This window comes from Hyperolius riggenbachi, chromosome 8 (assembly GCF_040937935.1).
Source record: "Hyperolius riggenbachi isolate aHypRig1 chromosome 8, aHypRig1.pri, whole genome shotgun sequence".
NCBI lineage: Eukaryota > Metazoa > Chordata > Amphibia > Anura > Hyperoliidae > Hyperolius > Hyperolius riggenbachi.
Window position 1 is genome coordinate 229,094,038 of NC_090653.1, and position 17,221 is coordinate 229,111,258.

Sequence of the window (17,221 nt, forward strand, 5' to 3'; positions counted from 1 at the left end):
CTCATGAAAGAAAAGAAGAAAGAAAGACTCTGGCTGAAAATGCATAGAAATGCTCAGACAACGCAGTAGCAGCTGGCTGTGACCTATTAACGGTTATGTGATGAGTGTTAGAAGCCTACAATTGTTACACAGCCTTCTGGCAGTGCAGGGTTAAGCACCGAGCATATTAGTGTTGTCTTCTCAGTCTCCTGGCAACGCTGACATTACAGAGGAACGTCAGATCCGGGAAAGACCAACAGAGGCATTAAGAGACACCTGTGACAGACATGAGACACAATCAGCCAATGAGACAGCCGACTGAGAGACAGTAAACAGAATGCAAAGAGGGATAAGAAGAATCATCTAGGAAAATGTCACATGACCTAAAGCAACACAGACAGTCCAGGTGGCTAATCTGAGATGCAATAGAAAACCACCTGCAGGCTAAAAAAAGAAAAAAAGATATTTATCTAAGTTAGTGAACAACTCAAAATTGAAAAAAAAAGAAGCAAGATCTGATCTAGTGGAAGCCAAATAACACTAATGTTTGCCAGAATGAAACACAACTGAAATTGGAAAAGATCATTCAGATCCTAGAAACACATTTAACTGAAAAAAACCAAGAATTGTCATCACAGTACAAGTCATCCGCTTGAAGTACAGAGGGATAAAAGGGACGTCAAACACTGCAGGCTTTTATTTCTCTAAAGCTAAAAAAAGACAACAGACCCCAAGTGTGGCGACAGCACTGTAAAACAACATTTTGTTGAGTCTTTGGACTTGGAGCTCAGAGGCAGAAAGAGAGACAGTGGATAAAGACTTCACAACATTACGTGACAGATGGGGCGAGACATCTGCGGTGTGTGAAACTGGTCATCTGTGAGACAGAGGTATGGAGTGACACCTGTTAGACTGCTAGAGAGTGATGACATGCAGAGGAAACGAGGGACTCCAAAGGAACCATCTCTGCAAGGGAGAACAGCGAAGGGAAGAGGGAACACAGTGAAACTGGGGGAATTTTAAATATTAACTGTGACAAAAGGGAGAGATATTGAAAATGACTTGTAGAAATTGGAACAGGGCGAAACAGCAAATGCAGCGAGTCAAGCAGACAAGAGCCGGTGTTTGCTGGCTGTAGAATTGTCTTCAGTATTCATTATTTCTCAGTAGGGGTTGGTAGACAGAGCAGAGCAAAATAGACCCACAGGATCACCTTGAGAAATAGAGAGAAGACGGGGAGGTGGGGGGGTGGGGAGGGAGGACACACTGAATAAAGCAGCAGCACAGACTTAAAACACAGAACAAGTGAGTGTCACAGGCAAGCTAGATGCTGAGAGAGAATCGTGCAGGCAGAGTTACATGCCGGAGACCTCAGCGGATGATACGCAGCACTGATCAGCCTAGAAGGACAAACAATGCAGAACCGTGACAACATGAAGCTCGAGTAGCACAAATGTGCCTGAGAGCCTGAGAGGGGATCAAGACACATTTATTCTCTCTTCAGGAGGTCCAGCTGAAGAGCATTGCACAGAAGACCTGGCATGTGGAAGTGTCTTGTGGGAGCTTTCAACCCATATGAGAATTTGCTCACATCCAAAATGCCCTGACATACTGGAAGCCCTTGGGCAATGAATTCGGAGCCAGGTACGCTTCACCCCTCTCCACGGGGCTCCATCCATCAGTCGCTGACAGGGTCCATTCACTCCTCATCTTCCGGCTCGATCTGCTCTGGAGACATTGGACGGGTCCTTTCTTCCAATGTCCGACGACTTCATGGAGCCTTGAATCGACTGCTAAGTGACCCGGAGAGGGAACAGCTTTTGCACTGTTTGAGACTCTACCACTCTCGTAGAAACGTTTTTGACTTAGTGAGGACACTGCGAATCATCCTGCGCCCCCAGGACCAGAGGCAACTTTTCCCAATGCTGCGCCTTGTAATTCCACGCTCTGATCAATTATTGTTTGATCAGTACACTTCAGAGGGGCTGTACATTAAGGATTTGCCTTCAGGCTCTTCTGGATATAATTGTCTATTAGGTGATGGCATATCAGCATTTAGTAACCCAGTATCAGGGACAACACAGGCCTTTAGCTCATCTATCCCAGGCACAAATCCTGCCTTCAGTATTTCCATTCCTGGGACAACTCCTGCCTTCAGCACTTCAAGACAAGGGACAGGTCCGCCCTTAATCAATTCGGTACCAGGGGCGGGTTCTCCCTTTATCAATTCAGTACCAGGGAGAGGTCCTCTCTTCATCAATTCAATACCAGGAACAGGTCCGCACTTCAACAATTCAGTATCAGCTGCAGGTCCTCACTTCACCAATTCAGTACCAGGGACAAGTCTTCACTTCAACAATTCAGTACCAGGGACAGGTCCTCCCTTCATCAATTCAATACCAGGGACAGGTCCTCACTTTACCAATTCAGTACCCGGGACAGGTCCTCACTTCAACAATTCAGCACCAGGCACAGGTCCTCACTTCAACAATTCAGCACCAGCCACAGGTCCTCACTTCAACAATTCAACACCAGGCACAGGTCCTCACTTCAACAATTCAGCACCAGGGACAGGTCCTCACTTCAGCAATTCAGTGCCAGGGACAGGTCCCTCCTTTATCAATTCAGTACCAGGGACAACAGCTGCCTTTAGCACCCAAGCGCTTGGTCCAACTACAGCACCTGGAGCATCAAATCCAGCGGCACCAACAGGGTACAACTCTCCAACTGGTGCCACCAAACCTGACGTTTGTCAGGTCACACTTAAAAGAAACAAAAACCAAGAGGGACTTGGTTTCAGTATCCGTGGAGGTGTGGAACATGGTATAGGCATCTATGTGTCATTGGTTGAACCGGGTTCTCTGGCAGAAGAAGAAGGACTCAAAGTCGGGGACCAGATTCTAAAAGCGAATGGGCGATCACTGGACAAAGTCAGTCATAGTGAGGCAGTTAAGGTAAGTGAATATAAGCTTTTATCAGTATCTGCTACAGTTTGATAAAGAGCAAATGAGAGTAATTCAAAAGATTATCCCGTGGTCCCCTGCAACATTCATACATTGTACAAGACGGTGACAGTCTGCAGGGTCAACCTTGTTACCCATCACCAGTAACAACAAAAGGCTGAGGAGTCACATGTTGCTCATGCCTGCCTCTCATGTTGCTGGCTGCAGGCCCTCAGTACCTTTTTGTGCAAACACCTGTTACATTAAATGCTCATTAGTGGGAACACAAACAGACGCTGCCTAATTTATTCAATTTCTTTCTACTGTTAATACGATAAAAGCATTTTTAACGGACTGGAAATATTTTGCATGTACTAATAGAGAGGTTTCAGGCAGGTTTCTCCATGTCTGCAGCTTTTGCTATTAATCAATTAGAGCCATTTGAACAGAGTGGCACTTCGTTTTAGCAAATATAATGTATATTGTAATATTTATTGGCCCTGATTCAATTCACTTTTCACACGTTTTCTCTTGGGAGATAATTTTCATCTTCTGTTTAAAATACGTTTTCAGCACTTTTCAATCGAAAAAGTACTAAAAAGTAGGTGAAAAAGTACTGTCAAAATGATCCTGAGTCTTGTTTTGCTGGCTGGCAGCTTAAAAGGCAATTTATTGATGAGTGTGAAAATATCAACTAGGAGAAAACGTAGGAGAAAACATGAATTGAATAAAGGTCTTTATCTATAAAGTTACAGAAACGTTTAGAGTGGAAAGTGACCATGAGTGTAATGTTATGCACACAGCTGTCATCACTAGAATTTTAGACTGGTCGTCATAAGGACTCCTGCTGTATTTCTAGTGCAAGAGGAGCGCACACTGAGAATGTGACAGCGCAGTCAGAGAAGGCCCTATCTGGAGTGGTCAGCTGGGACAAGGTCCTCCAGCACCCAAGGCTGAGACACCAAAATGCGCCCCTCCATCCCTCTCACCCCAGCCGTCACACACTGATTACTATTAGACAAAGAGGCACCCCAGGGCCCAACACCTTAATCTCTAGTTATCTGGCTTGCAGTCACTGCCATGTATCCCCTTTTCTTATTTCTCTCTGCTTCAAACACAATAGGGGAATGATAGCTGAGTGAGTTGTGCGTCCCCTCCTACACTGCGCCCTGAGGCTGGAGCCTCTCTCGCCTCTGCCTCGGCCTGGCCATGAGTGGTCTCACTTTTAGCGGTGGCTGGAGTAACCCGTACAGGTGTCCAGCAGTATTGTTTTTATTCCACTTAACCACTTGAGGACCCACCCTTTACCCCCCCTTAAGGACCAGCGCTGTTTTAGCTGATCTGTGCTGGGTGGGCTCTACAGCCCCCAGCACAGATCAGGGTGCAGGCAGAGCGACCAGATCGCCCTCCTTTTTTCCCCACTAGGGGGATGATGTGCTGGGGGGGTCTGATCGCTCCTGCCTGATGGGTGTTGCGGGGGGGGGGCACCTCAAAGCCCCCCTCCGCGGCGAGATTCCCCTCTCCTCCCTGTCCCCCCTGGTGATCTGGGCTGCACAGGACGCTATCCGTCCTGTGCAGCCAGTGACAGGCTGTCCCCTGTCACATGGCGGCGATCCCCGGCCGCTGATTGGCCGGGGATCGCCGATCTGCCTTACGGCGCTGCTGCGCAGCAGCGCCGTACAATGTAAACAAAGCGGATTATTTCCGCTTGTGTTTACATTTAGCCTGCGAGCCGCGATCGGCGGCCCGCAGGCTATTCACTGAGCCCCCCGCCGTGAATTGACAGGAAGCAGCCGCTCGCGGGAGCGGCTGCTTCCTGATTAATTAGCCTGCAGCCGACGTCGCTGGTCCTGCAGCTGCCACTTTGCCGACGCACGGTATGAGTGCGCGGTCGGCAAGTGGTTAAACCGGGGATCTGGCGTGGCATGGTCTGCCCGTGCGTCTCCTAGAGTCTCGGCAGTGGGAGTCGTTGATCAGCTGATTGCGGGAGGAGTGGGGAAGAACAGGACTCCTGCAGATGGCGGTTGATGTTGTCCTCTGAGCAAGTCTAGTTAGGCTGTATGTCATTGGCCGACAAGGTATCCCTGTAAAGGATGAATGCAGTGCGGAAATGGCGGCCAAAGCACAATGGTCACAATGGAACCACAAAACGAGATTGCAATTTTGCATTGAGATTTTCAGTGATTTTGCGATTTTCATTCCAGTGGATTGTCTGGATAATGCTGCATGCAGGGCATTTGTGATCTGCAAAAATCGCCATCGCCAGTGTGAGTAATACTATAGCAATTTGCTATATCATATCGTAGGTGATCAGCAAGGCGCAAATTGCCACCGGAAAGAGCCTGAGTGTGAGCAGGGCCTTAATGTTTAATAAACAGATAAATAAAATAAAAAAACAACAGGAACGCATTTCGCAGGAGACAACTCCAGCTTCATCAGTATGAAATATTTCTAGGGTATGAAATGAAGAAACACATCAAAAGTGACTAAAGATTGAGTCGGGGAAGCCGTCATATTTACCTGATCTTCATTATTACAGGCCTTTAGGCTTTCTTTTTCACTCCATGTCCATCTATTCACATGTGCTAAATGTCACCAGTGAAGGAAGATGGATGTGAGTGATGATGTCAGGAGAATTCCTCATCCAAATAATCAGATAAATGGGACTGCTTTTATATACAGATCTATATACATACAGCACATAAAGAGATGACTGTGCACCTGTCTCTTTAAGACCTTTTATTCAGTCAACAGCATACAGCCACGAATGCAACAGTTTGACAAATAGTAAAGATGCATCAAACCTGGGTGGTGGAGGGTGTCTGGTGAGCTGGGAAGGGTTACCAGGGGGTGAACAGGATGGCACTACAGCCATTTCCACGCCAGAAACGGCGCTTGCTCACGTGCAATGTCCTGCACGTGAGCATCTATATACAGATCTCTTAATTCTGTTGTGGAGCAATGGTTGCATTTGTTGTATGGGGACATTGAAGCACTTGTTATATGGGGAAGAACCTGCACTTGTTATAGGAGGGGAGGATATGGAAGTTATTGTTACATTGGAAGCATGACAGATTCACTTGTTATATGAGGACATGCATGGACTTGTTATAGGGGAGGAAATGGCACCACTTATTCTGGCAGAGACTTGTATACACCTGCTATATGTGGACATTGCTGCATTTGTGATTAGTGGGATGGAAAGGTGTATGATGTTTCACTTGTTATAGGGGAGACATCACAGTTGTGTAAGCAAGGCCCGATGTATACTTTCAGCGGCCCTCCATGTGCCGTGCCCCTCATGGCATGTGCAGCTTCCCAATTCCATGTGCACTATCCATGTACAGCTACACCTCTCTTTCAAGCACAGCTCTCATGGGCAGCAGCGCCCATTTTCTATGTGCTGCTCCCCATTTCAATTTATATTATTGTCTTCCCTGTTAAGCTGCCCTCCTTCTATGTTCAGTTGCCCAAGGCCCAGGCCTTTCCAGAAATTTGGACCTGTGTGTAGGTTATAGTTGGGAAATGCAATGATGACAGCACTTGTTATATGGTATATGGAGCATATACACAGTAATGCTGTAATATACATATATATATATATATATATACATACAGAGAGAGAGAGAGAGAGAGAGAGAGAGAGCTGGGGCAATTAAAGAGGGTGCACTCAAGGTGCTTTAACTGCACCATGCAAATAGTAGGGGGAGGGATTACTACACCAGTGCAGTTATAAGTTGCAAGTAGAGTGTGCCTTACTAATTTTCATACTTTTTTGTTTTTTTAAAGGTCAATTGTCCAATTGACTATCATGTAATTCTGGCTGCATTCATGTCTTAGTTACACACCTGCTTCAAGTAGTCAGCCAATGGAGTCTTCAGAAACCTGATCTTCAGACTTCCTCTGATTTAGTTAGTATAGGAGGGATAGCAACAGCACACCAGTGAGGCAAGCAACAAGAAGATAAATAGGGCAGGCCCTGTGCATCTCTCACTTGCTACATGCTGCATCCATGGTGGAAATACAAAATATGTGAACTGTGAAAAAGTTTGTAATTCTGATAAGACAGTCCTGCCATTCAGATATCTCAGCCAAACAGCGACATCACATAGGCAAGGGCCTTCTCTCCACCTGGATTTAAAGCAATCATGCTCTGTGATGTACTTTCACATGGGAGGCTGAACTGCGCACTCCTTGGGTACTCCAGCCTACCATCTGCTGACCACGAGTGCCTTTCAACCATGAATTTATGCAGCTGATTAGCATCATTTGTAAGCCCACACGCAGGGCCGGATTTAGCATAAGGCACTGTAGGCACGTGCCTACAGGCGCCTGATGCTTAGATGCAGCTCCATCCCTCATTTCCTATTCAGAGTCTTAATCAGAGAGTAAATTAGAGGTTACTTACCCGGCTCTCAGCATTCCACTTACGAAATCTCCTTTCAGTCAAGAGCACCTCTAGCTACCTAATACTGAGGTTCCTCTGGCTACCTAATACTAAAGGACACCTGTAGCTAACTATGACGAGCATGGTAAGTAAGGGAGAAGTGACAGTTGGCCAGCCAGCACACTTGCGGTGCGGTTCAGCGGGTGTTTGCAGGTTCATAGCGGGTGAAGTGTAAGGTGCCAGGAGATCTGTGCCTATAGGCTCCTGTGATGTAAATCTGGGCCTGCCCACACGTGTCATTCTTGTAGATGTGGCGTTGTTATCGGGTGGTGAAAATCCACAATATGTCACATTAGAGGGACGCTTTTGGCTTTCTATGTAAAGAGGCCTTCAGGTCTGTATAAAAGTTCTGGATGGAGAGCTCTGTGGCCCTAAAGCTTTGCCGGCCTCCCCTTTATCATGGTGCTTCTCCCTCTCACTCAATGTCTGACTGAACACAGTCAAAGCAAAGGCACATGCTCTGTCCTTTCCGTGCACCTCTTTGATTGCGCTCTAGAATGACTGTGCACAGCAGTTGCATCCAGGAATATTATTCCTAAATGGCAGTTTCTCAGTTCAACTGACAAAATAGCGTGCAAAGGAGTAGGGAGTCAGGCTGGCATCTTTGTATGGATCCTTTCCAGTGCGTGTTTTTGTAAAGAGTAAAGGAAATACTGAGAATCCCCCATGAGGACATGAACTAATCCAAAGCGTGTCAGATCTGTCAGATTTTTGCCTACTGTAAGTGACTGCAACATTGGAGAAAAATCATTGATAGTGCATTTTAATCTGGGAGAAATGTATCCAATTTTTCAGACTATAAGATGCTCTGGATTAGAATATGCTTAGAGGTTGGTTTTAAGGGCAAAAAATAGGGAAAGGGAAAAATACTAAACCTAGTGGATCTATGGTGCAGGGGCGTCTTATAGACTTTTTCCACCCAAGCTTTCTCTAAGCTACTCTATCTAAGCTACTCTGCCCAGCTACACTACTGTACACAACCCCTGCTGCACCCACCAGTTACACTAAACTACATAATGCATTACACTACCCCCCCCCCCCCTGCTGTCCCACTAGCTACACTAACTACCCTGCACTAAACTAACCCCTGCTGCTCCACCAGCTAAGCTACACAGCACTACATTAACACCACACTAACACTTCAGCTCTCACCTGATGCTGCCACTGCGCTCCTCTCCCCCCTCGCTCCTCTCCTGTTGATGCAGACAACTCTCCTCTTCACTGCTGGCAATATAGCAGTACATTGTTTGTGACCTCTGTACTTCCTCGTTAGTGGTTGCTACTGTAACCTCAGCGGTGCACGTGCGCCCCACATCATGCGTGACTCTGGTGCACGTGCGCCGCTGGGGTCACAGTAACAACTAGTAATGAGGAAGTACGGAGGCCATGAGGAATGGAGGAACTGGAGCTGTATAGCGGCAGGTGGCCACAGTCAGGGCCGTGCAGAGGGTCCTTAAGTGGGGGGTGCTCAAATTTAAAAAAGGGGCCTGTCAATGCCTTCCCCCGCATGCCCCTCCTTCCTGGTTTCTGGTTAGGGGGGTATTGATTGTCATGCTGCTGAATGCAGATGATGGGTGCCATGTGTGTTCTGGGTGTAAGTAGTGAGTGTCATGTGAGTTCTGGCTATGGTTGGATATCGAGTGTCATGCGGATGTTGATTGCAAGAACTTAGTGCCATGTAAGGTCTGGGTGCATGTACTGGATGTCATGTGGGTGCTGGGTGCAGGTACCGGGTGTGACATGGGTGCGAATACTTGGTGACATGCCTGTACTGGGTGCTGGCTATGGGTGGGCTTTGGGCATCACATTGGTTTTGAATGCCGGTACTTTTAGTGCCGGTACGGGTTAAGTGGATAATTGGTGCAGATAGTGGGTGCCATGTGGAAGCTGTGTGCAGGTGTGAGTACTGGGTGCAATTTTAGGCCTGGGTGCAGATACTTGGTGTCATGTGAATGTGAGTACTGGTTGCCAGCTATGAGGGGAAGGGGTGGCTGATGGGAAAAGTAGAGGTCAGTGTGGGTGCTGCAGGAAGGGGCAGGGCCATGCAGAAGATCCTCAAGGGTGTCGTGCTCAAATTTGAAATCGATAAATCGTGTATCTAATACCCCCTCTCCAGAAAGCAATAAGGCAGTCTTAAACAAACAAACAAACAACACACACACACACACACACACACACACACACACACACACACACACACACACACACACACACACACACACACACACACTTATAGCAGTATCAGGCAGACTTTGTGTCTCCTTTCAACTCTTTTGGTGCTACCACCCTCAAATCAGCAGTGATAGGTGCCCACTGTTAGTGGGTTAGAGTGGGCACAGTGGAGGCACAGACTCACCTTTCATTATTGGGACCTCTGTCTCTCTTGATCAGCACCCAAGCCTCTTTTCAGGCAAACAAGTGTTTACCAATATGCAGTGGTTGCTAAGCAATAGTAGATGCAAAACTGCAGTAAGTGCCAAGGTGCAGTGGGTGCCTAGATGCAGTAGATGGTAAGACACAAAGATTCACTTTGTGGTAAGTTGCAGTGGGTGCCGAGATGCCAAAGTAAAGTATGTGTCAAGCTGCTGTGGGTACCAAGGTCCAGTTTGAATTGGGTGTTTATTTGCAGTGGGTGCTATGCTGTATTGGGTGCTGAATGAGTAGCAGATGGTGATACACAATAGTGGGTGCCATGTGAGTGCTAATTGGTACAGGGAGCCATGTGAGTGTTGGACATGAGTGAGTAGGGAGTGCCATGTGTGGTCTGGATGTGTGCCATGGGAGAGTACTGTGTCTCATATGGGTTCGGACCAAGGATGGGTACTGGGTGCTATTTGGGTGCTGGCCATGGACGGGTACTAGGTGCATATAATGGCTTTGGAACTTGGTGACGTGTGAGTACTGTGACATGTGGGTGTTGATTATAGGGGTATGTGGGTCTTAGGTGCAAATACTGAGTGCCAAGTGGGTACTGGGAGTGAGTACATGCATGGTGACATATGAGTGATGGGTGCTGGCTAGTGGGGTATTTGTTGTCATGTGGGTGCTAATGGAAGATGCTGGGTGCCATGTGAGTTCTAGGTGCTGGCACAGGGTGTCATGTGGATTCTGGCTGTATGGGTGTGTATCAACCATCATGTAGGTGTTGATTGCAGGTACTCAGTCCCTTTTGAGTTCTGGGTGCAAGTACTGTATGTCATATGTGAGTGCTTGGTGTGGGTGCTGGGCACAAAGTGGAGGCTTAGTGCAACTGGAACTACTGCAGATGAAACATGTGGGTGTTGGGTGCAGGTACTGGGTATCACATAGGTGCAAATACTTGGTGCCATGCCTGTACTGGGTGCTAGCTCTGGGTGGGTGTTGTGTGTCTTGTGGGTTCTGAGTGCAGGTACTTCGGGTGCTAGTACTGGTTATGTGAGTGGGTGCCATGTGGAGGCTGTGTGCAGGTGTGAGTAGTGAGTGACATGTCAGAGCTGGGTGCAAGTACTGTGCCATGTAGGTTTGAGTACTGGGTGCCAGCTATAGGGTAAAGGGGTGCATGTATTGGGTGTCATGTGGCTGTTTAATGCAAGTACTAAGTGCCATATTGAGGCCGGATGTGAGTATTGGGTGCAGGGTGCTTGGTGCAAGTACTGGGTGCTTGCTATAGTGGGGGTTACTGGTTGAGTGTAATGTGGGTGCTGAATATTGGTGGGATTGCTGTGGGTGCAGGGAATTGGAGGTCACTGTGGGTACTGCTATGAATGGCATAGTTGCTGCTAGGGGAGCTTGAGGTCAGTGTGGTTGATGGGGAAGGGTAGGTCACTGTGGGTGCTGGGGGGAGAAGTAACTATGGGTGCTGTGGAAGGTAGAGGTCAGTATGGATGCTGGAGGAAAGGGAGGTCACTGTGGGTCCTTTGGGGGAGATCACTGTGGGTCTCGGGAGGTAGAGGTCATTGTGGGTGCAGGGGGTGGGAGGTCACTATGGGTGCTGCTATGAATGGCATAGTTGCTGCTAAGGGAGGTAGAGGTCAGTGTGGGGGTTGGGGAAGGGTAGGCCACTGTGGGTGCTGGGAGAAGTCAGTGTGGTTACTGGAGGATGGAGTGGATGCTGGGTGTTGGGAGAAGCCACTGTGGGCGCTGGCAATGGGAGAGGTCACTGTAGGTGCTGCTTTTGGGATGGGAGGTCCCTGTGGGTGCTGCAGGGGACAGGAGGGTAGCCACTGGGGGAGGGAAAAATCACTGTGGGTGCTGGGGGAGTGATAGGTCAGTGTGGGTTCTGGGGTAGGCAGGATCACTGCTAGAGCTGGGGAGGGAGAGGTCACTGTGGGTCCTAGGTGGAGGGAGGTGTCACTATGGGTCCTAGGTGGAGGTTGAGATCACTGTGGGTGCTAAGTGGAGGAATAGGTCACTGTAGGTGCTGGGGGAGGGAGAGGTTACTGTGGGTGCTGGGGGAGGGAGAGGTCTCTGTGGGTGCTGGGGAGGGAGAGGTCACTATGGGTCCCAGGTGGAGGCAGAGGTCACTGTGGGTGCTGGGTAAGAGAGAGGTCACTGTGGGTGCTAGGTGGAGGGAGAGGTCACTGTGGGTGTTGGGGGAGGGAGAGGTCACTGTGGGTGCTGGGGAGGGAGAGGTCAATATGGGTCCCAGGTGGAGGGAGAAGTCACTGTGGGTGCTAGGTGGAGAGAGAGGTCACTGTGGGTGCTGGGTAAGAGAGAGGTCACTGTGGGTGCTAGGTGGAGGGAGAGGTCACTGTGGGTGCTGGGGAGGGAGAGGTCACTATGGGTCCCAGGTGGAGGGAGAGGTCACTGTGGGTGCTAGGTGGAGGGAGAGGTCACTGTGGGTGCTGGGTAAGAGAGAGGTCACTGTGGGTGCTAGGTGGAGGGAGAGGTCACTGTGGGTGCTAGGTGAAGGGAGATGTCACTGTGGGTACTGGGTAGGGAGTGGTCGCGGGGTACTAGGTGGAGGGAGAGGTCACTATGGGTGCTGGGGGAGGTAGAGGTCAGTATGGGTCCTAGGTGGAGGGAGAGGTCAGTATGCCACACTAGGATTCCTGTCTGGGCCTCTTCACTTGAAAGTGTCCCAGGCGGGGGCGGAGCTTCACGCGGGTGGGCGGGGCTTATCGCGGTCGAGGCGGAGCTTATTTTGCGCGGCGAGAGGGGCCTTTTTTGAAGATTTTAAAAAGGGGGGTGCCTGGGCACCCAGAGCACCCCCCTGTGCACGTGCCTGGCCACAGTGTACTGCTATATCACCAGCAGCCAGAGCAAGCTCATCCACCAGGCAACCTAGGCAGGTGCTTGTGGCCTAGTGAGTGTGAAGGGGCCCACCTGCCACCTTCTCGACCTCTCTCCACTTCAGCTTACCAAAAGGACCACAAGGGGGCCCCAAATCTTCTATCCTGCCTAGAGCACCATTACATCCTAATCCATCTCTGTCAGCAGCCGCAGGAGGAGAAGAGGAGCACGTCTGCTTCAACAGGGCCGGAGCAAGGGCGAGAGGAGCGCAGCGCTGGATGCGGCAAGTGCTTCCCTGCGCACTCTGCACCACTAGTTACCGCATCTTCGGAATATAAGACACACCCACCTTCTCCCTTCCCCCTCAGTTTTAGGGAAGAAAAAGTGCATCTTATATTCCGAAAAATACGGTTTCTTATGCTAATGTATTTTACATGTTTAAATTTTTTTGCAATAGAGGTCTTTTAAGAGAGTGGAGAAACACCTGCAAACTGCACACACATGGCCTTAAAATGCTTGCTGACAATAATGCAGTGCTGCTGTAAAGCAGAGAGAAAATACCATAGCAACAGCCTGTAAACAGTTTTACAAGTGGACAGCATGGTTACTAAAGGTTCCCATTAATGGAAGGTATTTTTCACATCTTATTGTATGAAGCAGAGAAGCTGATGGGCACGGGTCCATCTAAAAATGGCGCAGGGAGAAAAATGGCGCACCGTTCTGCCGATAAATGTATCATAAAACGCTATTTACCGAAAATACATTAAAACGGTAAATAGCGTTTTATGCTACATTTATTTCAGCACGGTACGCCATTAAAGCAAGCAGGGGGCTGCGGGTCGCTAGTATAGGCAGCGGGGGTTGGGGGAGAGAGGCAGCGGACACTGAAGGGCATAGGCAGCGGACGAAGATGTGTTCAATATGCATACATTACCTTGTCCCGGGCCGCCGATCGCTCCTTCCCTCCGCTCCTGCACTTTCTAGTTTGTTTGCTGTAGTCCAGCAGCCGGCCAATCACCATGCGGAGACTGAAACCGCATGGTGATTGGCCGGCTGCAGGACTACAGTAAACGAATGGAGGAAGTGAAGGAGCGGAGGGAAGGAGCGATCGGCGGCCCGGGACAAGGTAATGTATGCATATTGAACACATCTTCGTCCGCTGCCTATGCCCTTCAGTGTCCGCTGCCTCTCTCTTCCCCCCGACCCCTCTGTCCTCAGAAATTTTGAAGCTTTATAACGCTATTTAGCGTTATAAGTGTAAGGCACACTGCCTGCGCCATTTTTTAACACTTATAACGCTAAATAGCGTTATATAATGCAAGTCTATGGGGCGCCCTTCTTATTCATCTGGCGCTGTGCGCCATTTTTAACTGTCCCGGATGGGCACAAGCAGTCCCAACAATTGCATTATTAATCATTTCCTTAAGATAACGTTGATCAGTGTGGCAGATTTTTTCATAGATACGGAAAACAAGAAAAACAAAATCGAGAGCCCCCAATAGTGTATTATTGATGATGGTGGATAAATTGTAGCAGCAAACTGAAATATACTCACAAGTGTGACAGAGGCGCGGTGCTGTATACACACACTTCTAAGTTACACCTGTTGTATTTTTGCCTGAGGAAGCGGGCTTGAGACCTGTGAAACGTGTTTTGGAGTAAGAATTAAAACTTTTGATCATATAGAATCGTTGTGTTTGTCCTGGGGAAGTAAGTCCACCCTTACCCCATCTTATTTTTTTTTTAATCTATGATATTTTATCCTGTTGGCGCCTCTGTTACTTCTGTACACTTTTTCATAGATACTTTAATGCTGTGAGTTGATTAAATATGTTTTTTATTTTGATCTGAATGATCTTATCTAAAATACGATTGTTTGCTAAAAAAAACGCCATTATTGGGCACCTTTAGTGGCTAGAACTAGATCCGAGTTCAAGAGATTGGAGAGGTGGACCGGCACTAGATGACTTGGCACTGCTGGGAGAAACAGGTGCAGTAGTCGTGCCTCCAGATGTACAGCTTTGTAAGTAAACAGAGAAAGAACAGAATCCGGGCACCAACCACAGGCAAAGATGCAAAAGTCACCTTTAATCCATTCCCAGCAAACCTGACATAACAGACACACAGTGTAAAGAGCCTGACAGCCGTTTCACAAGTTAACACTTGCTTCGTCAGTGGCAAAGAGTATACAGGGGGGTTAGGGGCAGGGCAGCGCTCGGGAGCCCGGGAGCAATCACCGCCCTTGCCCTAATGGAAGGCTTTGGTTTCTTTTTCAGTTAAACAAAGCAGAGTGTGGATTCTAAACAGAAAATGTGACAGTCTGATGCAATTTAAAGAGTGAACCTGTAAACTAAAAATAAAAATATGAGCCTCATTCCTATGTTCCCCTTGGTTCCTGTTTTCTTTAGCCAAAAAATGACTTTTGGAGAACAATGTGGGTATTGATTGAAAGGGTATCTGTTAATATGGAACTGGCTCTCACATGACATCACTCACTAACTAGGGCCCTAATACACAAGTGTAAGCACCCATTCATAAAAGCCACCTTAGAAGCACTTTTGATGCTCATTAAAACTCTTGCTCCAAATGGAGGCCCATTGCTGCTCAGCAACCTCGGAAATGACCCTAACTTGCCCCTGAGTTTGGATAAAGCCTGGTATAAATACAATAATATAGATTCCAAAACCAGTTTAAAAACATTTTAGATGGAAAAAAACAACACCACTTAGTTTGAAAGAACATATTTGGAGAATTTCAAGTAGAATGTTTCATTTGAAATGATACAGAACTTATTAGATTGGAAAAAAATAGTGTTTTTTTTTTTTTTTTTGCAAAACAACAACAAAACAATACCAGTAAAAGAAGCACTCTCCAAAGTATACCAGTTCATTAGAGAATTAAAGTTAGATGATAAAATTACTGTTATTAAAAAATAGAAGAAGATGGGAGAGAAAATCGATGAGGAAAATAGATGTGTATATGCAAAATTATATGGACCACACTTAACCCAAGATACCAGAAACAACAGCTTAAAATAAGAAATAGATGGTATATCATACCTGACAGCAGCATTTTTACTAAAGGTAACCAGAATGACCAGCTCTGTAGGAGATACTAGTGAAATGCTAGTAGGTTCATACATACACATCTGGAAAACCTGTACAATATTACACCGGTTTTGGACTGGAATAGAAACATTTCTATAATTATTCCCAAAAATTCTTATCAACAGCACACCATGGCCATTTTTGGAGGGACACGCACAATCATCAGAAAAATATCACTTAAGGTACAATGGTAGCAAAAAAACAAACAACACTCTTATAACAGTTAAAGAGGCACTTTAGGAAAATAGGGAAAAATAAATCAATACATTGCAAAGTGAGATGTGAAAAAATAGAAGAAAGACCAAGAATTAATTGATATTCACCATGTATTTTGTTCATTTTTTTGATCCACAATCAGCCTGCGTGTCATCATCTTTACTACTGGCAGACAGGAAAAATACAGAATGCACCAATTGCCATTATCTGTAACCACACCCCCAGCAATGAGATAGGCTAAATGGTTGTTATTTTTTTTATAGATATTCATATGCACAGAGGGAAGTACTGGTTGCTTGGCAGTTGGAAACAGCCTTTATGCAAACAGGTTCACAGATGGGAAACTGTCAAGACCTTGATAATTTATGAGATAAACAGAGAAGGGTTTATCGGGTTGATGATTATCTCATGAATTCCCACATTACTTTTTTTTACATGAATTAGATCATTCATAAGAGAAACAGCTAAGACACCCTATTCAATTTATGTTTCTCAGGAGTTTTCTTCCAGGAGATATTTTCACACTTCATCAACAAAATAGCCTTTAACCACTTAAAGAGGAACTCCAGTGAAAATAATGTAATAAAAAGTGCTTCATTTTTACAATTATTATGTATACATGATTTAGTCAGTGTTTGCTCATTGTGAAATCTTTCCTCTCCCTGATTTACATTCAGACATTTATCACATGATGACATTTTTACTGCTGGCAGGTGATGTCACTGGAAGGAGATGCTGCTTGATTTTTTGGCAGTTGTAAACAGCTGTTATTTCCCACAATGCAACAAGGCTCCCACAGTGGGATGTCAGTACCTCAGTGCTGACATCACACTGTGGGAGGGGTTTCACCACAAAATCAGCCATACAGAGCCCCCTAATAATCCGTTTGAGAAAAGGAATAGATTTCTCATGGGAAAGGGGTATCAGCTGCTGATTGGGATACAGCTAACTTCTTGGTTACAGTTCCTCTTTAAACATGTGTGAGGATCCTCCTTTCCTCCTTTGTTCTGTACAGTTATTCTATATTGAGGAATGCAACTGAGTACAGAACAACAAGGAAAGGACGATCCTCACAAATGTTTAAGGTTCCATGAAAAATTAAAAACATCCTGGAAACATCCAAATGTGGTTTAGATCACATTAATCTATTTTCAAGCTGCATATATTTGCATACAGAATTTGCATAAACCTGCATTAACTTGGAATTGTTTAAGTCTCGACTATCCCTAATAAAAACATCTCCTGTAAGAAAACTCAGGAGAAATGTTAATTGAATAGGGGCCCATAGCTGTTAATATGTTTGTATAGACATCTCTCTT

General features: G+C 46.7%; 1 protein-coding gene across 1 annotated transcript in view; it reads left to right on the plus strand.

Moving 5' to 3' along the window:
* Positions 1-232: 232 nt before the first annotated feature.
* Positions 233-17,221, plus strand: part of WHRN (whirlin) — a 384,594-nt gene continuing 367,605 nt past the window's right edge. Inside the window, exon 1 of the mRNA XM_068248275.1 lies at positions 233-2,933. Coding sequence (XP_068104376.1) covers positions 1,608-2,933 — 1,326 coding nt within the window. The 5' untranslated portion in view covers positions 233-1,607. The remainder of the gene's footprint in view (positions 2,934-17,221) is intronic.